This window comes from Pan troglodytes, chromosome 5, assembly GCF_028858775.2.
Source record: "Pan troglodytes isolate AG18354 chromosome 5, NHGRI_mPanTro3-v2.0_pri, whole genome shotgun sequence".
NCBI classification, from domain to species: domain Eukaryota; kingdom Metazoa; phylum Chordata; class Mammalia; order Primates; family Hominidae; genus Pan; species Pan troglodytes.
Window position 1 is genome coordinate 108928159 of NC_072403.2, and position 24726 is coordinate 108952884.

The 24726-nt window shown below is 40.0% G+C and overlaps 1 protein-coding gene across 14 annotated transcripts in view; it reads left to right on the plus strand.

The window, feature by feature from the left end:
* Positions 1 to 24726, plus strand: part of KLHL32 (kelch like family member 32) — a 244703-nt gene that overhangs the window by 91447 nt on the left and 128530 nt on the right. For 2 of the 14 annotated variants that reach the window (XM_009451685.5, XM_054686156.2), the window contains exon 1: positions 23335 to 23479. The exons of 11 other annotated variants lie outside the window; for them this stretch is intronic. In XM_009451685.5, coding sequence (XP_009449960.1) covers positions 23396 to 23479 — 84 coding nt within the window. In that variant the 5' untranslated portion in view covers positions 23335 to 23395. Of the gene's footprint in view, positions 1 to 12667; positions 12737 to 23334; positions 23480 to 24726 lie in introns of those variants that run through there. One more of the 14 variants, XM_063813291.1, reaches the window with a different exon arrangement.

Below are 24726 nucleotides of genomic sequence, written 5' to 3' on the forward strand. Positions count from 1 at the left end.
CTTCCTGGGTGAGACGATGCCTCGCCCTGCTTCAGCTCATGCTTGGTGCACTGCATCCACTGTCCTGCACCCACTTCCTGACACTCCCCAGTGAGATGAACCCAGTACTTCAGTTGGAAATGCAGAAATCACCCGTCTTCTGCATCGCTCACGCTGGGAGCTGTAGACTGGAGCTGTTCCTATGCGGCCATCTTGGCTCCACCCCCCAGTAGTTTGTATTTCTATGGGATCAGTGGTGGTATCCCCTTTATCATTTTTTATTGCATCTATTTCATTCTTCTCTCTTTTCTTCTTTATTAGTCTTGCTAGCGGTCTATCAATTTTGTTGATCTTTTCAAAAAACCAGCTCCTGGATTCATTGATTTTTTGAAGGGTTTTTTGAATCTCTATTTCCTTCAGTTCTGCTCTGATCTTAGTTATTTCTTGCCTTCTGCTAGCTTTTGAATGTGTTTGCTCTTGCTTTTCTAGTTCTTTTAATTGTGATGTTAGGGTGTCAATTTTAGATCTCTCCTGCTTTCTCTTGTTGGCATTTAGTGGTATAAATTTCCCTCTACACACTGCTTTGAATGTATCCCAGAGATTCTGGTATGTTGTGTCTTTGTTCTCGTTGGCAAACCACTGCTCAATGAAATAAAAGAGGATACAAACAAATGGAAGAACATTCCATGCTCATGGGTAGGAAGAATCAATATCATGAAAATGGCCATACTGCTCAAGGTAATTTATATATTCAATGCCACCCCCATCAAGCTACCAATGACTTTCTTCACAGAATTGGAAAAAACTACTTTAAAGTTCATATGGAACCAAAAAAGAGTCCGCATTGCCAAGTCAATCTTAAGCCAAAAGAACAAAGCTGTAGGCATCATGCTACCTGACTTCAAACTATACTGCAAGGCTACAGTAACCAAAACAGCAAGGTACTGGTACCAAAACAGAGATATAGACCAATGGAACCGAACAGAGCCCTCAGAAATAATGCGGCCTATCTACAACCATCTGATCTTTGACAAACCTGACAAAAACAAGAAATGGGGAAAGGATTCCCTATTTAATAAATGGTGCTGGGAAAACTGGCTAGCCATATGTAGAAAGCTGAAACTGGATCCCTTCCTTACACCTTATACAAAAATTAATTCAAGATGGATTAAAGACTTACATGTTAGACCTAAAACCATAAAAACCCTAGAAGAAAACTTAGGCAATACCATTCAGGACATAGGCATGGGCAAGGACTTCATGTCTAAAACACCAAAAGCAATGGCAACAAAAGCCAAAATAGACAAATGGGATCTAATTAAACTAAAGAGCTTCTGCACAGCAAAAGAAACTACCATCAGAGTGAACAGGCAACCTACAGAATGGGAGAAAATTTGTGCAATCTACTCATCTGATAAAGGGCTAATATCCAGAATCTACAATGAACTCAAACAAATCTACAAGAAAAAAACAAACAACCCCATCAACAAGTGGGTGAAGGATATGAACAGACACTTCTCAAAAGAAGACATTTATGCAGCCAAAAGACACATGAAAAAATGCTCATCATCACTGGCCATCAGAGAAATGCAAATCAAAACCACAGTGAGATACCATCTCACACCAGTTAGAATGGCAATCATTAAAAAGTCAGGAAACAACAGGTGCTGGTGAGGATGTGGAGAAATAGGAATACTTTTACACTGTTGGTGGGACTGTAAACTAGTTCAACCATTGTGGAAGTCAGTGTGGCGATTCCTCAGGGATCTAGAACTAGCAATACCATTTGACCCAGCCATCCCATTACTGGGTATATACCCAAAGGATTATAAATCATGCTGCTATAAAGACAAATGCACACGTATGTTTATTGCAGCACTATTCACAATAGCAAAGACTTGGAACCAACCCAAATGTCCAACAATGATAGACTGGATTAAGAAAATGTGGCACATATACACCATGGAATACTATGCAACCATAAAAAAGGATGAGTTCATGTCCTTTGTAGGGACATGGATGAAGATGGAAACCATCATTCTTAGCAAACTATCACAAGGACAAAAAACCAAACACCGCATTTTCTCACTCATAGGTGGGAATTGAACAATGAGAACACATGGAGACAGGAAGGGGAACATCACACACTGGGGCCTGTTGTGGGGTTGGGGGAGGGAGGAGGGATAGCATTAGGAGATATACCTAATGTTAAATGACAAGTTAATGGGTGCAGCACACCAACATGGCACATGTATACATATGTAACAAACCTGCTCGTTGTGCACATGTACCCTAAAACTTAAAGTATAATAAAGAAAATATTGACATGTGTGGATTTTCCTTTCATTGTGTTGTTAGATGGTTATTATTCAGACTTGATTGTGTGGTTGCTTTATTGTATCAGTGGCCTATATACATAAGTGTTTTTGTGGTAGCTGGTAATGATGTTTCATTTCCATATTTAGCACTCCCTTAAGTGCCTATGTTAAGCCAGGTCTGTTGGTAATGAATTCCCTTAGCATTTGCTTGTCTGAAAAGGATTTTATTTCTCCTTCACTTATGAAGCTGAGTTTGGCTGGATATGAATTTCTTGGATGGAATTTTTTTCTTTAAGAATGCTGAATATAGGCCCCAATCTCTTCAGGCTTGTAGGGTTTCTTTTGAAAGGCATGCTGTTAGCTTGATGGGTTTCTGTTTGTATATGTGATTTGCCCTTTATCTCTAGCTGCCTTTAATATTTTTTTCTTTCATGTGAGCCTTGGAGAATCTGACAACTGTGCGTCTTGGGGATGGTCATCTTGTATAGTATCTTGCAGAAATTCTCTACATCTCCTGAATTTGAATGTTCACCTCTCTAATGAAACTTGGGAAATTTTTCTGGATAATATCCTCAAATATGTTTTCCAAGTTGCTTTTTCTCCCCCCCTCTCTTCCAGGGATACCAATTTGTCTTACCTGTGGTCTCTTTACATAATCCAATATTTCTTGGAGGATTTACTCATTTTTTAAACTTTTGGCTGACTGAATTAGTTCAGAAACCAGCCTTCAAGCTCTGAGATTCTCTCCTCAGCTTGGTCTATTCTGCTGTTAAAAAAAAGTGCGATTATTATTATGAAATTCTTGTACTGTTTGTCAGCTCTATCAGATCAGTTTGTTTCTTTCTTATAATGGCCATTTCATCTTTCAGCTCTTATATAATTTTATTGTAATCCTTGGATTCCTTGGATTGGGTTTCAACTTTCTCCTGAATTGCGATGATCTTCATTCTCATCCATATTCTGAATTCTCTGTCTGTCATTTCAGCCATTTCAGCCTGGTTAAGAACGGTTGCTGGGGAACTAGTGCAGTTGTTTGGAGAAAAAGACACTCTGGCTTTTTGACTTGCCAGAGTTTTTGTACTAGTTCTTTCTTATCTCTGTGTGCTGATGTTCCTTTCACAGTTACAATTTGAGTACATTCAGTTGCCTCTTTTCTGGATGTTTTCAAAGGGCTGAGGCTTTGTGCAGGATCTTTATTTGCAGCTGATTTCTTGTCCTTGTTTTTATGGGGGTGGGGGTTATATTAGCAAGTATTTTTGGTGTTGAAGTTTGGGCTGTGATCCAGTAAATGGTGCTTAAGTGTAATGGTAGGTTCTTGCTCAACCACGTGGCTCCTCTGTATTTCCTCTCGATTTCAGCTGTGCTCCCTCTTAGTGCTCTGAAAGTGAAGTTTCTTCTCCCAGTCAATTTCTGGCTGCAGATCTTGGATTGGCACTCCCAGGGTGCACACTGCAGCTCTGGGGTGAGCTCAAGCTTTGTATGTCCTCTCCAACTTGGAGGCAGCAGAGGGAGGGACCTTGGCAGTGGCTGTAGCAGAGAGCCATTCACTTGTCTCTTGGGGCTCCAGCCCAGAGAAATACAGAGCTGCTACCAGTTGGTGTGATTGGCCCAGAGTTGGGCAGCTGTGTTATGGGCCCAAGCTGGGGTGGGGGCGGGGCTTGCTTGGTGATGAGCAGGGAGCATTGGAGGCTCATAGGTGAGCTAGACTGGCCTCTTCTCTTTAAGATGGCTGTGGTTGCTGGAGGTGTAGGTAAAGCACTTAGGGTCTTTGTTCCTTCCTTAGTCCAAGGGCAGCAAGGAAAGTACCACTGCAGTGGCAGTGGCAGAGGGGCTTTCGGTTTTGTCTAGGAGCTCCACCACAGAGAATCACAGACCCGTTGCTAATGGGAATGTTTAATCGGGGCTTGTGGTGACTGCACTACTGGCCCTGCTTGGTGAAGCGCAGGGGGTCAAGGCCTCATGGGGAGGAGAGACTGGGCTCCTCTCCTTATGGCGGTTTTGGTGCTGGGAGTGCAGGTGAAGCCCTCAGGTTCTTTGTTCCTTCCCCAATGCAAGGGCAGCAAGGGCAGGACCAGTGCACTGGTGGTGGCAGAGGGACTGTTGGTTGCCTCTGGGAGCCCCTCCCAGGGAAACTTAGAGCCACTAGCAGTGGAAATGCTCAGCTGGGGGTGGGGTGACTGCTCTGCAATTCCAGCTGAAGGGTCCTTCCTGGGGAAGAATACAGGGTGGGAGCTCACAGAGAAGAGACATTGGGTTTCTCTCCGTATGGTGGCTGGGTGTGCTAGGGATGTCAGCATAGCAACCAGGCCCTTTGTTCCTTCCCCAATGCAGTAAGGGTGGTACCCATCGCAGCTATAATGGCAGAGGGGCTATGGGTTGTCTCTGGGGATTTCCTCCCCAAAGAAACACAGAGCTGCCACCAACTGACATGTTCAGGCCAGGGCAGGGCGGTTGTGCTAGGCGCCCAGGTGGAGAGACCCTGCCCATTGAGGGGTAGCAGGGTGGGGACCTGTGTGGAAAACTGGCCGCTTTTCTGTAAGGCAGCTCTGCCTTAGTGCCTGATCACTGCGTTCCTTCCCAAGCCGGAGAGCCACAGGAGCGAGGGCTTCGGAGCAGCAAAAGTAGTAGCTTGCCTGTTACCTCCGGGAGATCCCTTCCAAGAAAGTGCAGAGCTGCTACCGCGGAGAGCCCTAGCAGGGAGTGGCCAAGGTCGCAGATCTAGAGGCCCTGCCCAGTGAGGAGTAGCAGGGGCGGGGGACCGCATTGAAAACAGGCCGCTTTTCCGGGTAAGGTGGCTGCGCTGTGCTGGGGGTCTATGATAGTCCCTAATCACGGTGCTCCCTCCCCAGCCTGAGGGCAGCAAGAGCGAGGGCTTCCGAGAGGCAGAAATGGCGGCCTGCCTGCGACCCGAGAGCTCAGGCAGGGCTGCGATGGCCGCAGTAGAGTCCCAGGCCAGTGGGCCATGTCTGGCGAGGTGCAGTGGAGGTGAGGCGTGCACTCCATCTGCTGCTCAGCCCTGTGGATTTGCCCCCATCCTGGGGGGCCTGTGCGGGAGCCTGACCTCTCGTTGCCAGAGATGCAGCTGCTGGTGTCCCGTACCAGGGGATCCATGGCTCCCGGGACCCAGGGTTGCAAAGGTCCATGGCAGAAGTGTGGGTCCCCAGGGACTCTCACTGACTCACTCACTGTTTCCTGGCAGTGGGGGGCCTCCCCTGGCTCTTCGCCTCTCCCCGGTGGGCAGTTGTCCTGTCTCACTCTTCTCACTTCTGTGTGGATTGTATTGCTTCCTTGATGAAAGTGTCCACTTGGATAATCCAGTTGAAGAGCTAATGTTTACTCACTACTCTCTTCTCTCTCTGAGAGCAATGCACACTAGCTGCTTCTAGTCAGCCATCTTGGCTGGAATCCCGGTTTTGAATTTCATTTTGGGAAATGATTTGATTTCGCACATTTGTGTATGTGTGAGAGAGAGAGGGGAGAGCGTATCAATACGTGCGCCCATGTGAGTGCAAGAGACCATTTCACTTGTTGGCATTTAACGGTGTTTGCTGCTACTCCCAGTTTCTCAACTCTTCCACCACAATGCCCCTCATACTCTGATAGGTTATGCACAAAGAGTGCCTCCTTTGTAATACCTATATTATAAAGCCTCTGGAGAAACTTTATTATTTGCATTTTGCAGGTGTGGGAACTAAATTACGATATGTTTAAATAATTTGCCCAGGGACTGCCAGATATAAAGTAGAAGAGCTGAATTTCACACATCTGTCTCCCTCAGTACCAAGTTGTGCCGTTTCCACTTAAGCTGTGTGCTCTGCTGGATTCATGTGCATTTCCTTCAGTCTCATAAGCTGCTTATAAGATGAAAATTCACTGACTTGTGCACTGATTGTTCAGATGGAGAAAGCCGAATAAAGTTGGAGCAGTCGGCACTTAACTGTTATCTGGGCAGTGCTAAGTGCTGGAGTTTTGGTATTTAAGAGACATAGGCTGAGCCCTGTGGAGCTTGTAATATAGATATCATACTGGAAGTAATTTTTTCCTTATACTCAGTATTTTCTGTTAGCTTTTGCTGCATAACAAAGTACCCCAAAACCTAGAGGCTGAATTGTTCTGGTCTGTCAGTTCAGCTGATCTCTACTGGATTTGCTTTTGCATCAGTGGTTAATCAAAGGGTTGGTTGGAGGCTAGTGATCTAAGTTGGCCTTGTTGACATGGCTGGTGATTGGTAGGCTGTTGGTTGGGGTGGTAAGGGAAGCTGGGCCATGTATTTAGAAACTAGCCTAGGCATTTTCATGTGGCAACTAAATCCTAAGAACACAAGAGGACCAGCCTCAAGGCACAAGTGCTTCTCAAGCTTCTGTTTGGGTCTTGTTTGCTAATGTCCCCCCTGCTGGCCGAGCAAGTCACATGGCCAAGTCCAGAATCATCAGAATCATTTTAAGAGGGTGTACAAAAGGGCATAGACACAAGTAGGGGAACATTTTGTTGCCATTGTTGGACCCTTCTCCTGTCAGGAACTATCAAAATTCTGAGATTTTTACCCTACTTGCAAGCTAACTAGTTAGGCTACCACACTGTTATAGATGCTGGTAGAAGACATAAGACTCCTAAATCAGAAACAAAGGAGTTTATCCTCATAATGGCAGTAGTAATCAAGTCTCAGCATTTTTGCACCTCTTTTCTGAGCCCCAATTCCCACAGGATGACATGAAGAGGGCCAGCTTGTGAGTGAGTTGTGTTATGGGAGAATATCATTGAGGTTAGGGAACCGGAGTCTTTTATAATGAGTAGCAAACATGTCTACCCTTTGCTCTGGAGAGAGACATTATTATTCTGGACAGTAAGCATGCTACCCTTTGCTCTACATAGAGATACTGTATCTTCCAGGATTGTAAACAAACCTACCCCTTGCTCTGGAGGGAGATACTACTCTGTCTTCCAAGGCTGTTTGCTATAGAAACATCCTTGAAAAGAAAGTTCAGAACAAAAAACAGTTGTCTCATTCACAATATATGCCAAAATGCAAGAAACTCATGGAGAATTGTCTCCCAACAGTCACATGCCCTAAACTAGAATATTTGTTTTCCTTGTGTCTTATACTCTATCAAACTGAAACATCTGGAAAGAGTATCCTGTCTTAGTAATTTGTGCCTCTCACAATACTTATAATGTTGCCTCATGTTTCATAAAGGCTCAATAAATATTTATTAAGGGAATGAAGAAATGTTTTCTAATATTTTATAGTTCCATTTATATTTCAATTCTTAATATCCGGAAAATAAAACTATACAAATTATTTATGTTTTTTTTCCTTTTAGTGTGATATGTTCAAGTTAATTAAGTATTTTGGTATAAACTAGATTTTTGTGCTCTGTACTCTGATATTTGGCAGTTTATTTTGAAGCTCAAGTAATTGTTGTTCTGATTCAGGGAAGGTGGGACTGCAAGAGTAAGAAGGCCGAAGCTTTGATGGATCTTTTCCTTTATATTGGTCTGTGAGTTAATATCAGCTTTTCTTGTTTAAAATATGATTAATGAATGATTAGTTGCGTGCAAAGTACTATGAGTTCCTGTGATCATCACCATTTTAAAAGAAAGCGAAAAAACACATTTTTCAGCCAGATAATAATGCTTTAAAAAAATAACAAAAATGTTAGGCTTAATTTAAGCAGTGTGAGCACAGCATAGCATTAGCCAGATGCTGTAACAGTCAGACCAGGACTTCTTTCATCAAAGTGCAAAGTAGTTGTGGAAAGAAGAAAGGGATGAGCTTATGAGTCAGATTTGAGTTTGAATCTAGCAGCAGGGACCTAATCTGTCTGTTCTGTTCACCATTGTTTCCCACACTACCTGGCAAATAGTAGGCACTATTTTAATAAATGTTTGTGGGGTTACTCATCTTCTTCACTATCCATTCTATGAACATAGCCAAATCCCATTACTTCTGTGAACCTATGTTTTTTCATCTATAAATTGATAATCACCAAGCATAGTTCTCTGGATGGGTTGATACAGAGACTTAAGTGAGATATGGTATATAAAGCTCCAAGTATAGTACCTGACACTCAATAAATGTGAGCTGTTTCACTTCTTGGACTAACTTGAAATTCCTGGTCATGTTCTGCCTAGGTGTTATGGTGAAGGAAGTTCAGTTAGTTGTTAGGCTCAGCTACTGCAGGTTCACTCACTTTTTCATGGGTCAGAATAACTTTTTAATTTCATCCTTTCCCAACTTTTCATTTCCTGACTCTGTCACCACCTTCCCTCTTGCTTAGAATATTCCAGTAGCCATTTAACTTTTCTCCTCCTCTGGCTGTTCTTTTTCAAACCATTGTGCAGATGACTCCATGACTAACTTTCCCTTCCTGCTAAGGTATTCCTGAGCCCCTCACTTCCTGCCTACCAGGCTCCAGGAGTGGCTTCACACTGTCTCATCATCATTCACCCTCCCCTTTGTTCCCTTGTCTGTTTATCCAGTGTTGTAGCCACACTATTCTCCAAACACATTCTTTCCACCTCAGGGCCTTTGCACTTCTCAGCTTTGCTAGTGACCATTCTTTCCACCTGTAACTTCCTGTTCAGCTCTTAGTCTACCCTGTCCATCTTCCAAGGTTTCTCACAACCAACAAATATGATGTCTCTCATGAAGCCCTATCCTGATCACCCTCTGCCACCACGTTAAGTTCATATGTAAGGTTCCCCTTTTTTGAAATCTTAATACTTTCAGCTTGTCACCTTCCAGGAATTAAAGATTATGTACTATGTGTGGCAGCCCCCTTACCAGTAACATCTCAGAGAGATTGTGACCAACTAAACACTAGTGAAGTCCATCAAACTACTGTTGAACACTATTAAGTGAGGAAGTATTGAAACAGAGATAGCAAGAGAAATGAGGGGCCTCGAGTGGTGGGGACAAGTCAGCCTCTTCTCCCTGCTTCCTTGGAAGCCCCTCTGACAGTGGGAACACATAAGTTACAGGGCCCAGCGTGGGCAGCCCTGGGCTGCGGGCCACTTTGTAGGTTCTGGAAGCTGTTGTCTAACATTTGCTATCTCCAGCTTAAATCTCCATGAACGCCTACAGTTTCTGGCCAGGGAAACAGATGTCTTGACTGTCTAACATAACTTCGTATATGTGTTGGTAAAGTGATTCAAATATGACATTTTGGAAAATTAAATATTTGAGCATCTTTTTCCGTTAGAGGCTGGGCGTGCTCCTGCCTATGTAATTTTTAGAATTGAGAAAGGGCATAAATCCCATGATTAAAACAACAACAACAACAACAATCTGTGTTTCATGTATTTTATAATCCTACTTTCTAGTTGCTATTTGATTAAAATTACATAAAAGACTATAAATAAGTATAATATGTAATTAGAAATAAATAGGTTTTTAAAAATTCAATAAATAAGTATTTGTTACATACCTACCATTTTCTAGACACTGAATGAATTCGTAGTCTGGTAGGAGTTAGAAACAAGTGACCAAATGACTGCAATATAATGTAATTGGTATACCGGTTTTGGCGTGGTATTTTGGGCTCTAACCTTATTTGTATCCCTTTTCCCCTCTTCAACATTCTCAAGCAATAACAATAATAACTAATATTAAATAATAATTAATTGAGCACTTACTGTTCTCAGGCAACTATTCTAAATGTTTTATGTGTATCAAACTCATTTAATCCTCTAGAGAAACTTGTAAGATGGGTATTACTGTCATCTCTATTTTAAAAATAAAGAACAGGAAGCCCAAATTTTAATAATTCACATTAGAGGCATGAAAAGTGGTTAAGTAAGAGCTGATGATGGCCTGAAGTAAGCAAGGAGCAGATGGCTGGAGAGAAGAGGATAAGTTTGAGGAATGGGTTGGGAGGTAGGTAAACAGGACATTGTGATGGATGGCGAGGGGGAGGAAAGACAAGAGTGAGTGTGGTTGAGGGTCAGGGAGCATGGGAGCAAAGGGATGTTCATGCTGACCAAAGGCTTGAGGTCTGGAGAGTGTTGGGAAAAGAGCAGGCACAAGACATTTGGAAAGAAGCTGTACCATTGAGCAAGCAAATGAGGAAGGCTATGTGTATGAAGATGTCTGTCCTCCTTGAGGCTGGAGCCAGTGTCTTTTCCTTTCTGATGTTTGTACCCTAGAACCCACAGTGCCTGGCCCACATAGACCATCTTCATTCTCCCTGTTGCTATCTGATTGGAGTAGTTTCTTGCTGTGTCATGTGGGTGGGCCCTCCCAAACCCCTCTCCAGAATTTATCCCCTAAAACACCCACATATGTATGCATTGGTTAAGACATTAGTTTGTCTTATTTCCTGAGAAAGTGTCCTATAAAGACTTGAAGGTGGCCAGGCATGGTGGCTCGTAAATGTAATCCCAGCCCTTTGGAAGGCCCAATGGGGAGAATTGCCTGAGCTCAGGAGTTTGAGACCAGCTTGGACAGCATAGTGAGACCCTGTCTCTATAAAAAAAAATTAGCTGGGTGTAGTGGCATGCACCTGCAGTCTCAGTTTCTTGAGAGGCTTAGCAGGAGGATCACTTGAGCCCAGGTGGAGGCTGTAGTGAGCCATGATTACACCATTGCACAGGAGTGCACAAAATACATGAACAGTCATGCCAACAACAACAACAAAAAAAACCATACAAGAGATCCTCCTGCTTAAGCCTCTCAAGTAGCTGAGACTACAAAACATACAAACAACCATACAAACCATAAAAAAACGTACAAACCAACCAACCAAAAACAGCTTGAAGGTAACAGTACTGCTGATTTTAAAATATGTAAATGGAATCAATGTTGGATTCATGTTGTTTCCTATTTGGTTGCTTTGTAGACTCTTCATTACCATTTCTGCTTCTCAGAAATCACATGTAGTGACACGTGGTGTTTATTACATAAAGGATAAATGGCAGCATAACATTGACAGTAATTTTTGCTTCCAGCCCCCAAGACTGTAGCCTTCTGCCTTATTCCTAGCCTGCTCCTCAACCTCCATTGAGTCTGTAAACCTCCAGTATACTTCCAGTAAATTATCCTTTTGCTTAAAAACTAAAATTAAAAATAAATATACTTTGTAAACTGTCAAATACTATATGAATATTAAAAGCCTTTTAGTAGTCAGTTTCAGTCTTTCATTCAGTCATCCACGCCACAGCTTTCTTCTGGGCACATACTAAGCAGTCCCTGGGCTTGATGCTGTAATTAGAATCTGCTCGTTTGATCTGCAGGAATATTGTCACATTCTGATTAAAACAGTTCTCAAAAATTAAATTTTAACTTGGAACAACATACACTAAATCTCTTTTTCAGAAAAAAAATTAATAAAAATAATAGTAAAATAACCCCAAGTCCTTTAATACATATAGTGATTATTTTTAGTTTAGCTTTTTTATGGTTACTGTAAGCATATAAATATTTACTACTGTCCTAAATAGCAAAGCATTACCCTGCAGTTGTCTAATTGGTGCATGAATGTCACTAAAATTAAATCTCATGATGTTCAATATTTTCCTTAGTCAATTTTACACTGTCCTGCCCTGTGATTAATTACTTTGCTTGAGGCCAAGCAAGTACTACTGAGTCCTGTGATAAGTGGATGTTTATGCCAAAAACAACAGCATTGCTAATTCTTGCATATTTGCACATGTTAAGTTCTTTTCTTTCTCTGCCACCTGTATTTGATGTGTTGATCACAGAGGCACCAGAGTATCATTCTTACAGTATTTGAATTATGCATTACATGGTAAACTGATCGTTATTTTCCATCAAATGAATACTTTGGCTTACACTTAATTTTATAAAATCTGTTTATAGAAATCATTAATAACTAGAACAACGTTAGTTAGAAATTGAAGAATATGGCTAAAGAATTTATTACCTTGGAAGATATTATGAAGATCCTAAGAAGAAAAAAAATTTAAGGAGGCATCTAATAGGCAGATTAACAAGGCTGTGGGGAAGTGATACAAATGTATATTGCTTTCAAAAAGTATATTTCCCTTGGGCATGGATACTCATGCCTGTAATCTCAACACTTTAGGAGGCTGAGGCAGAAGGAGCATTTGAGCCCAGGAGTTCAAGACCAGCCTATGCGACATAGGGACACCCCATCTCTACAAAAAATTAGAAAATTAGCTGGGCATGGTCACACGTGCCTGTAGTCCTCGCTCGCTCCTTGGGAGGCTAAGGTGGGAGGGTCATTTGAGCCTGGGAAGTCGAGGCTGCAGTGAAGCATGATTGTGCCACAGCACTCCAGCCTGATTGACAGAGTAAGACTCTGTCTCAACAACAACAACAACAAAGAGTTAATTTCCGTTTTTGTTTGAATTTTGATATCAAAAACATCAATAAAATAATTTATTTCCAGATTGTACTCATCTGTTTTCACCATATTTGATGGAATTTTGAAGTGAACAATTCCTGACAGTATAAAAAGGTAAAAATCCAGGTATTAGGACCATTTTTTCCCTGCTATTTTCTTTTTCTGATGACAACTTTTTTTTTCTCTGTGAAGCTATAATTTGCCTCTAATATTTTTATTTTAAATGTTTTTCAAACTTTGAATTTTAATTTTTTAGATTCTAGTTAGTATTAATATTTTATCTTATTTGATATTTTTATTACAGTAGCTATTGGTACTTCCTGAATAAATGTGCTTCTTTATTATGGTTCTTAATGTGGTAAGAACAAATAAACCACATGCACGTAATTCACCATTATCTCAATTTCATAGACATTTACCGAGCGTCTACTACATGCAAAAAAGTTTGTGCCGGATGTTGCAAGGGCTCCTAAAACATCACCACTACAGCTTCTGCATAGAGATGATTGTTGACACTTCAGGAATAGAGACCACACGGGGAGGGAAAGAGAGCAGGAAAAGAATGTCTGTGATCAGAACCTAAAGAATACTTTTACTTGGGTGGTAGAAAAAGAATGCAAAGATGGCCAATGGGACAAAGAAGGAAAAGTCAAAGATAAAAACATAAGCAAAGTGTACATTTTAATCAAAGCCAGAAAAGGAAAGGGTTTCAGGAGGTTGACATATTCTGCAGAAGACTGAGGAGGACTCAGGAAAATTCAACAAAGTGGTACTATTAGAGAGTTGGGAAAGGAAGGCTAACTCTAAGGGTGTTATATAAAACTATTAATTGATGCTACTCAAAGTGTGGTCCATGGATAAATGCCAGTCTGCAAAGTGCCTGTTAACTATGCATGCTGATGAGCTACAGGATGTAAATGAACTACATTGTTACACACTGTGTCAGTTCAATGGGCATTTTTTGACAGGAAGTCTTTCTTGAGGAAGCATGTAGTAAGTTCATTTGTGTGCTGGTAACCGGATTTCTGATCTTGTCCCAGATGTTTAAGGAGCAGTTCACAGACAGACTACTTTGAGGAGCACTGATAGAAATACAATACAATGTAGACAAACATGATTTCATTTTTAGATAAAATTTATGATTTCCTTGTGAGGTAATAAATATGATTATAATTTCTATTGAAAATACTTGTGCCATTTTCTAGACATCAAATAAAACTTGCAAGAATGGGTATCTTTCTAATAATTCCTGCCACTATTACTTTGGGGTACATTTTAATTTTTATTCTAATTACTCAAAAACATTCTCTAAAAAATACTGCACATAATTTCCAAAATGTGAAGCAACGAAGATGTTACTCAGTAGGTGAATAGGTAAACTATGCTATATTCATAAAATGGAATATTAGTCTGTAATAAAAAGAAATGAGCTATCAAGCCATGAAAATGCATGGGTGAAACTTGAATTTATATTACAAAGTGAATGAAGCCAGTCTAAAAAGACTATCTATTCTGTGAATCCAACTATATGACATTCTGGAAAAGGCAAAACTATGGAGACAATAAAAGGTCAGTGTTTGGCAGAGACTTGAGAGAAGGAGGGATAACGGAGCACAGGGGATTTTTTAAAGCAGTGAAACTATTCTATATGATACTGTAATGGTAGATACAAATAATCATACATTTATAAAAACCCATAGAATATACAACACCAGGAGTGAACCCTAACATAAACTTTGGATTTGGTGAATAATGATGTGTAAATGTTGGTTCAGCAATTTTGCCATACTGGTGGGGCATGTTGATGGAGTAGGCTGTGCTTGTGGAGGGGGAAGGAGCTATGTGGAACTCTCTATACTTTCTACTCAGTTTTACTGGTGAACCTAAAGCTGGTCTAAAACATACATTTTATTAATTAAATTTTTAAATTAAAAAAATTTTGTAGGTACCTCACAACTGTCTCATAATTGTTTTATTGTTTTCGAGAAAGGTGGCCTTCCAATGAAGGTTTTGTGTTTTGTTTTGGTTTGTTTTTTTGTTTGTTTGTTTTTTTGAGACAGGGTCTTTGTCACTCAGACTGAAGTGCAGTGGCACAATCATGGCTCACCAAAGCCTCAATCTCCCAGACCTGAGTGATCCTCACACCTCAGCCTCATGAGTAGTTGAGACCACAGGCATGTGCCCCCACACTTGGCTAATTTTTCTTATATTTTTGTAGAGACAGGGTCTCCCTATATTGCCCAATACTGAACTATTAGGTTGTAAAAACAAAATGTATTCCTTTGAAGAACAGATAATAGTCATGGTCTATCAGGTCTTAGTGTCAAAGTTGAGTGATTCTAAGATAATGAAAGTAGATATTTTTAGATGGAGAGTAGCACTCTGAAGATGATCTGCCTGGCTCTTTTGTTAAAGGTTGTTGCCGTTCATCTAGACGTATGTATATGCCTAAGAAGAGCATTATACTGATGCTGTTACAAAAGAGAGAAATCAGACACTGATTGAGTGTGAGTTCTCCAAAGAAACATAACTAAGAGGAATAGATAGATAGATAGATAGATAGATAGATAGATAGATAGATAGATAGATAACTCTACTGTAAAGAACTGGCTTACATGATTATGGAACCTGAGAAGTCCTTGGATCTACAGTTGGTAAGCTGGAAACCCAGGAGAGCTGGTTGTATGCTTCTAGTCCAAGTCTGAAGGCCTGAACTAGGAGAGCTGTTGGTGTAAGTTCCAGTCTGAGTATAAGTCCAAAGGTAGGATAAAAACAATGTTCCTGCTCAAAGACAGCCAGGCAGAGAGAAGGAATTCTTTTTTCACTTAGCCTTTTATTCTATCCAGGTCTTCAACCAGTTGGATGAAGCCCACTCACATTAGAGAAAGCAATTTGCTTTACTCATTCTACCAATTCCTTGACTTGCTTCTGGGAATCCCTAGTTGACTAATAATTTTACTTTAAAATATTTCAAGAAAAAAGCATAATTTAAAAATATAACGAATATAGCTTAAGAGCAAAAACAAATATTTTTCAAACTCTATGAAGAACCCATATTTTTGTTTATTTATTATTTTTTGCACTTTTAGGGTCAGGGTACATGTGCAGGTTTGTTATATAGGTAAATTGTGCGTCATAGGAGTTTGGTGTACAGATTATTTCATTACTCAGGTCCTAAGTGTAGTACGCTATAGGTGTATTTTTATCCTCACCCTCCTCCAACCCTCCACTCTCAAGTAGGCCCCACTGTCTATTGTTCCCTTCTTTGTGTCCATGTGTACTCAGTGTTTAGCTCCCACTTATAAGTGAGATCACGCAGTATTTGGTTTTCTGTTCCTGCGTTAGTTCACTTATAGTAGTGACCTCCAGCTCCATCCATGTTTCTGCAAAGGACATGATTTCTTTCATTTTTATGGTTGCACAAAAAAGAATAGTACATATGTAGTACATATTCCCTGGTGAATATGTACTACATTTCCTTTATTTAGTCTACTGTTAATGGGCATTTAGGTTGATTTCATGTCTTTGCTATCGTAAATAATGCTGCACTGAACATGCATGTGTCTTTATGGTAGAAAATATATATATTCCTATATTCCTTTGGATATGTACGCAATAATGTGATTGCGGGTCAAATGGTAGTTCTAAGTTCTTTGAGAAATCGCCAAAGTTCTGTCCACAATGGCTAAACTAATTTACATTCCTACCAGCAGTGTATAAGTATTCCCTTTTCTCTGTAACCTTGCCAGCATCTGTTATTTTCTGACTTTTTAATAATAGCCATTCTGACTGGTATAAGATGGTACCTCATCATGGTTTTGATTTCCATTTCTCAAATGATTAATGATGATGAACATTTTTTCATATGCTTGTTAGCAGTATGTATGTCTTCTTTTAGAAAGTGTCTGTTCATGTCCTTTTCCCACTTTTTAATGGGGTTATTTGTTTTTTGCTTGTTAATTTGTTTAAGTTCCCTATAGATTCTGGATAGTAGACCTTTGTTGGATATATAGTTTATAAAAATTTTCTCCCATTCTCTATAGTGCCTGTTTACTCTGTTGATAGTTTCTTTTGCTATGCAGAAGCTATTTAGTTTAATTAGTCATTTATAAATTTTTGGTTTTGTTGCAATTGCTTTCGGCATCTTTGTCATGAAATGTCTGCCAGGGCCTATGTCCGAAATGGTATTTCCTAGATTATCTTCCAGGATTTTTAGAGTTTTAGGTTTTGCATTTAGCTTTAATCCATCTTGAGTTGATTTTTTGTATATACTGTAAGGAAGGGGTCTAGTTTCAAAGTTCTGCATATGGCTAGCTAGTTATACCAGCACCATTGATTGAATAGGGAGTCTTTTTCCCATTGCTTGTTTTTGTTGACTTTAACAAAGATCAGATGGTTGTAGGTATGTGGCTTTATTTCTGGTTCTCTATTCTGTTCCGTTGGTCTATGTCTCTGCTTTTGTACCAATATCATGCTGTTTTGGTTACTGTAGTCTGGTAGTATAGTTTGAAGTTAGTTAATGTGAGGCTTCCTGCTTTGTTCTTTTTTCTTTGAGTATTCAAGCTCTCTTTTGGTTCTGTATGAATTTTAAAATAGTTATTTCTAATTCTGTGAAGAATGCTATTGGTTGTTTGATAGGAATAGCACTGAATTTATATGTTGCTTTGGGAAGTATGGCCATTTAACAATATTGATTCTTCCTATTCATGAGTATGGAATGTTTTTCCATTTGTTTGTATTGTCTCTGATTTCTTTGAGCAGTGTTTTGTAAATCTTGTAGAGATCTTTCACCTCCCTGGTTTGTTATATTCCAGGTATTTTATTCTTTTTATGGCCATCGTGAATGTGACTGAGTTCTTGATTTGGCTTTCAGCTTGGACGTTGTTGGTGTATAGAAATGCTACTGATTTTTGTACACTGATTTTGTATTCTGAAGCTTTGCTGAGGTTGTTTATCAGATGTCAGAACTTTTGGGCAGAGGCTATGTGAGGTTTTCTAAGTATATAGTCACATCATCAGCAAACAGGGATAGTTTGATTCCTGTCTTCCTATTTGGATGCCTTTCATTTCTTTCTATTTCCTGATTGTTCTGGCTAGGACTTCCAGTACTGTGTTGAATAGGAGTGGTGAGAGTGGGCATTCTTGTCTTGTTCCCGTTCTCAAGGGGAATGCTTCCAGCGTTTGCCTATTTAGTATGTTTGCTGAGGGTTTGTTGTAGATGGCTGTTATTATTTTGAGATATGTTCCTTCAGTGCCTAGTTTATTGAGTTTTTTTTAACATGAAGGGATATTTAATTTTATCAAAAGCCTTTTCTGCATCTATTAGGAGAATCATAAGGTTTTGGTTTTAGTTTTGTTTATGTGATGAGTCACAATAATTGATTTGCATATGGTGAACCAACCTTGCTTCCCAAGGAAAAAGCCTATTTGATCGTAGTGCATTAGCTTTTTGATGTGCTGCTGGGTTTGGTTTATTAGTATTTTGTTGTGGATTTTTGCATCTATGTTCATCAAGGCTATTGGCCTGAAGTTTTCTTTCTTTTTTTTTTGTTATGGCTCTGCTAGGTTTTGGTATCAGGATGATGCTGCTCTCATAGAATGATTTAGGGAAGAGTACATCCTCCCCAATGTTTTTGAATAGTTTTAGTGGGAATGGTATCAGCAGTTTTTTGTACACCCGGTAGAATTTGACTGTGAATCTGTCTGGTCCTGGGCTTTTTCTGGTTGGTAGGCTTTTTATTACTGATTTAATTTTGGAACTCATTTTGTCTGTTCAGGATTTCAATTTCTTCCTGGTTCAGTCTTGGAAGATTGTGTGTTTCTAGGAATTTATTCATTTCCTCTAGGTTTTCTAGTTTTTGTGCCTAGAGGTGTTCATAATAGTCTCTGAGGGTATTTTGCATATCTGTGGGGTCAGTGGTAATGTCTCCTTTGTCATTTCTGTTTGTGTTTATTTAGATCTTCTCTCTTTTTTTCTTTATTAATCTAGGTAGTGGTCTATCTCTCTTATTTATTCTTTCAAAAAGCAAACTTCTGAATTTGTTGAACTTTTGTATGGTTTTTCACATCTCAATTTCATTCGATTCAGCTCTGATTTTGGTTATTTCTTGTCTTCTGCTAGCTTTGGGAGTTGGTTGCTGTTCTTTTCCTATTTCTTCTAGGTGTGATGTTAGGTTGTTAATTTGAGATATTTCTAACTTTTTGATGTGGGCATTTATTACTATAAACATTCTTCTTCAGTCTGCTTTAGCTGTGTCCCAGAGATTCTGGCATGTGGTGAATTGATTCTCATTAGTTTCAAATAATTTCTTGATTTATGCCTTAATTTCACTGTTTACCCAAGTCATTCTGTAACAGATTGTTTAATTTCCATATAATTGTGTGGTTTTGAGAGATTTTCTTAGTATTAATGTCTTTTCTATCAGACTGTGTTCTGAGAATGTGGTTGGTATAATTTCAGTTTTTTATTTTTTTTTAATTTTCTGAGGATTGTTTTCTGGCTAAATGTGTGCTTGATTTTAGAGTATGTGGTATGTACAGAAGAGAAGAATGTATAGTATGTACAGAAGAGAAGAATGTATATGCTCTTGTTTTGGGGCATCAAGTTCAGTAGATGTCTGTTAGTTCCATTTGGTCAAGTGCTGAGTATAGGTCCTGAATATCTTTGTTAGTTTTTTCCCTCAATGATCTAATACTATCAGTGGAGTGTTTAAGCCTCTCATTATTATTGTTCAGTTATCTAGGTCTCTTCATAGGTCTCTAAGAACTTGCTTTATGAAGCTGGGTGCCCTTCTGTTAGGTGCATACATATTTAGGATAGTTAGGTCTTTTCATTGAGTGAATCCTTCACCATTAGGTAATGCTCTTCTTTGTCTTTTTAAATTGTTGTTGTTGATTTATAGTCTTTTTTGCCTGATACTAGAATAGAAAGCTCTGCTCTTTTCTGTTTTCTGTTTGCTTGGCAGATTTTTCTCCATTTCTTTACTTTGAGCCTATGGGGGTTATTGCATGTGAGATGGGCCTCTTGAAGCAAGCATACAGTTGGGTCTTGCTTCTTTATCCAAGTTGACATTCTGTGCCTTTTATTTGGGCATTTCTACTGTTTGCATTTAAGGTTAATATTGATATGTGTGGGTTTGATCCTGTCATCGTGTTGTTAGCTGGTTACTATGCAGACTTGATTGTGTAGTTGCTCTATATACTTAAATGTGTTTTTGTGGTGACCAGTAATGGTCTTTGTTTCCATGTTTAGCACTCTTTTAAGGACTTCTTGTAAGGCAGATCTTGTGGTAATGAATTCCTGTACCATTTGCTTGTCTGAAAAGGATCTTATTTCTCCTTTGCTTATGAAACTTAGTTTGGTTAGGTATGACATTCTTTGTTGGATTTTTTTTCTTTAAGAATGCTGAATATAGGCCCCCAAACTCTTCTGCTTATAGGGTTTCTGGTGAAAGGTCCACTGTTAGCTTGATGGTGATCTCTTTTTAGGTGACCAACCCCTTCTCTCTAGATGCTTTTAAGAGTTTTTCTTTCATATCTACGTTATGGAATCTGAGGACTATGTGTCTTGGGGATGGTCATCTCATATAGTGTCTCACAGGGGTTCTCCACATTTCCCAAATTTTAGTGTTGGCCTCTTTAGCAAGGTCGGGGAAATTTTCATGAAAGATATCTTCAAATATGTTTTCTAAGTTGCATGTTTTTTTCTCTCTCTCTTTTAGGGATGCTAATGAATTGTAGATTTGGTCTCTTTACATTATCCCATATTTCTTGGAGGTTTTGCTCATTCTTTTTTACTCATTTTTATTTATTTTTGTCTGACTGAAATATTTTGGAGAGGTGGTCTTCGAGTTCTGAGACTCTTTCTTTGGCTTCATCATTTCTGCCGTTAGTACTTAGGATTGTATTATGTAATCCTTAAAGTGAGCTTTTCAGCTTTACCAGATCATTTCTTAAAGTGGCCATTTCATCTTTTCACTCCTGTATCATTTTGTTGTACTTCTTAGATCTCTTGGATTGGGTTTTGATTTTCTCTTGAATATGGATGATCTTTGTTCCTATCCATATTTTGAATTCTATGTGTCATTTGAGCCATTTCAGCCTGGTTAAGAACCATTGCTGACAAACTAGCGTGGCTGGTTGAAGGTAGGAAGACCCTCTGGTTTTCTGAGTTGCCACAGTTCTTGCACTGGTTCTTTCTCATGTGTATGGGCTGATGTTTCTTCAGTCTTCAGGTTGCTGTCCTTTGGATGAGGTTTTTTGCTTTTTCATCTTTGATACCCTTGGGAGTTTGATTGTGCTATAAGGTGGGTACAGTCAACCGGCCTCATTTCTGGAAGATTTTATGAGGCCAAGGCTCAGCTCAGCACTCCTGGACTATGTGCTCTAACTCTGGGGGGCTGGCAATGGGGCCCTAGCCTTGTTCTCTGGCCCCTAAAGGTTAGGAACCTGCTGCACTGGAGGGGACAAAGTGTTCCCAGTCTGCTGTCCACAACACCCCGATGAGGGCTGCCCACTAAATTACTTCATCAAGGTGTTGGCAGTGGAATTTGTGCTCGCTTGCACATGCCAGCGATTGCAGCAATGCTCAGTGTGTATGTGAATTGCCTGGGATGTGGGACCAGTGGAAGCAGGGCAGTGGCATTCCTGCACCTGCTCATGCAGGTGGTTGTGGTGGTGGTGACATGACAGGGTCAGGGCACTGGGGTAACAGGTTGTTTGGCATTTGTGCCGGTGGTGGCGGCATGGGGTTGGGTGTCAGGGTGTGCTAGCACCGGCAGAGGAGGTTGTGGTGGGGGAAGACCGTGGCAGCCCTGTGTGTTTCAGCCGGTTCCAGTGCACTGGAACTCTCTGACAGTCAGGTGCAGTCTGCCAGCAAAGGAGCTATGGTAAAGTTTTCCAGGAAGCACCCTGTTTGGGCATCTGAGGCTGCACTGCAAGTGGGTGCAACCAGTCTGGAGCCCTAGGAGAGGTCAGAAGACAGGGTAGTGCTCAGATCAGACTAGCCCCATCTCACAAGGAAGACCACCCTGCTGTGTCCAGGTATGACAGTCACCCCTAGGCTAATGTCTCCTAGAGGAGCGTAGGTGTCCCTGGCTGTGCTCCATTGCAGCCACTCCCATGCCAAACCCTCTGAGCTGTGCACAGGCTGGAGTCCTGCTCCTGCCACCTCTCCCGGCAGCTCTCCCTGCCAGGGTAAGTGTTTGTGGAGGTCATGGGGTCTCCTGCTGATAGGATTCTGGAGATCCACGGTGAGAGCAGGCCATACCTTGGCTGTTCATCTCACTCCTTCCCCAGGAGACGCTGGAGCCCAGGAATGAGTCCCTTTGCTCAGCAGCCCTGTGCAGGGTTCCTAGCATCCTTTCCCTCCAGCCCAGCCTCTATGTCTTCCTTCCATCCACTCATTGCCTTCTCTCCAAAGATCTGCTCAGAGAGTATTTCATTCTTCCCTATGTCCCTGTCTTTTGATGGGAGATGTTCCTCCTGGCTGTGCTTAGCCAGCCGTCTTGGCTCCCCAGCCGCATTTTTATAGGATAATTAATTAGAAGGGCAGTATAGTTTTAGACTGAGACCAGTCTAATTTATAACATCTCTGTTCACATACTTTCTGGCTGTGTATATCCTTGGGCAAGTGGCTTTATATCATTAAGTTTTATATTCTTCTCCAATTGTAAAAGCAGGTGAGTTGTCACTTAATGGGGCTAATGTAGAAATTAAATAAGATAAATGTCAGTTGCAAACCAAGGGTCTGAAACATACTAGATGTTAAACTGATGGTTTACTAGTATTGGTGATGGTATCTAGTTTTCAAGCACAATAGACTGGAATTTTGGTTTATAAACCAAAATTCTGTTAAGAAACAGTATTTTAAGGCTATTCAGCAGAGATAATTTTTACCAATTTCATCTATATTTTAAATTTAAATGTTTCTTTTATTTTGAAATAATTTTTCGCAAGGCTTTGCTTTTCAAATGTAAATGTTTAATCTTTGAAACACATTGGCTCTCTGGGCACCTAAAACTCTCTTCACTATCGACACTTTAGGATTTACTGGCCATGCTGTTGCTTCTGTTTTAATTTGCAATAGAGCACTTGTATAAATGTAATTTGAAATGTTTGGAAAGTTGTGTATGGAACTGGAAAAATGCATGCGAGATGTTCCTTTGCTTTGTATCTTGTGAAAGGGAGGATTTGTACATGCTTTGTTGTTGTTGTTACATACGCTAGTTTACTGTTTTGAACATAATTTGTTTACTACTTTGAATTCCCTATTTGATGGAAGTGAAATGTGATCTTGCTGGACAGTAGAAGGAAAGACTGCCTGTATTTCATGCTCATACCTACTAAAGCATCAGACTGTTTCATATTTAAGAGCAGTTTAAAAAGCACGTGAGGGACTTCTTAATCTTAATTCTAGTGTCTTAAAAAATGTGTGTGGAGATTATATGTTTTCGAGACACTATAATTAAGGTCAAGAAGGGAGGTAATTTGCATTCCCCTTGAAAAAGCTTTGATACCAGCTCTGGGGACTGAGGGGCATTATCAGTGAGAGGGCCCCACACAGAGGCTTCTGTGTCTCCAGCCTGCAGCCTGGAGAACTATGAAGACTTCTGTTTAGCCTCACACAGAGGAAGGCAGAATAAACAAACTGAAATGGCCCAAACAAGCTACTGGGTTTTTCCCTAGACTTAGGGTAAGGAAAAGGATCAGGCACTGATTTGACAAAAAAAAAAAAAAAAGTGAGCATACAGAAAAATATTTATAGGACACTCTATGCCATGCTCCTGGTTCACTGCAGATTATCAATCAGTGGAAAGTGATAGAAGCAATGGAAGCATCAGCAGAATGGGTATAGAGGTAAGACAGCAGTTGCAGCAGCAGTGGTGCTTGGCTCTGGTAGGGCTGGTGGAGCAGGGTTGCTGTATTAGAAGAGTCAGGACTTGTTCATATGTCTGTCTCTCCCTCTCCCCCAGATCATAGCTGAATACCCAGCCCTGGACTTTGCAGATAATAAGTGTAGCAAATATTTTTTAAAACATTTATCAGCATCATTTAAATTATTACAAAAGTTTATAAATTGAATCCTATATAGTGCATTGTTCCCCTTAACTATTTCTGATTATATATCATCCTGTTATTTTAGATATTGAAGAATTTATCCCTCATCTTTCCTCAATTTTGTGTGTGTATGAGTGAGGAACCACAAAAGTGTTTTCCTAAAAAAATACTTGCTAATATTCTGCTGTGTGTTGTATTTTGGTCCTAATGTTGAAAAACAAATATCCTCAAATGACCTCAAATCTTGCTACCTAGGGAAGGAAATAGTGGCTTTTGGGAAATCAAGAACTTTTGAATATAAAAAAGTACCTAGAAGAATAAAAGGCACATTCCTTTATGTATCTTATTAGGCTTTCTTTTTTTCCTAAGTAGTAAAACAATCATTAGTTTCACTGAGTATTTTGGACAGCATATTAGAAATTTGAAGTACCAAGTTTACTATTCTTTACTGGAGATTGTCCAGCAGAGGAAAGCAAATACCAGTGGATGTGTGGAAGCATTTTCTGATCTTTAACACGTACACCTGCTATACCTCACAGCCTGCTCAGAAGAAGGTTCTATTTCTAGATGGTAAATGAGAGCTTCCCAGTGGACCATTATTTTATCATGAGTGGTAGTGGGAGGAGGGACAGCGTTTGGACATGAGGGAATTATCATGTATGCCATCATATCATTGCTAGGTCATTTATCTCTTGTCTAGCCAAGTTCACGTTAAATTCTACTATGTTAGCACTTGAGGTCATTTAACAAAACTGCTGTTTATTAAGAATGGGAGACATGTTCTTCTTTGAATCCTGCAAGAGGTGGTTGCTGAAAATAATAGGAACCATATCTTCATATTTTAGGCAAAAGTCACTTTTAAGAAGCTTTGTGATAAATCACCTAGAGAAGCCAGTGAATTATGCCCTAATGGTTGGAATGAGACAAGTTTTCTAATAGTGATGACAATTATTAATTACTAATCACAAGTATGTGTGTGGTGGGAGTGAATCTCAAAGCTATAATAAAAGGAAATTTGTGCCTTTTTGCATAATGAATGAGAAAAG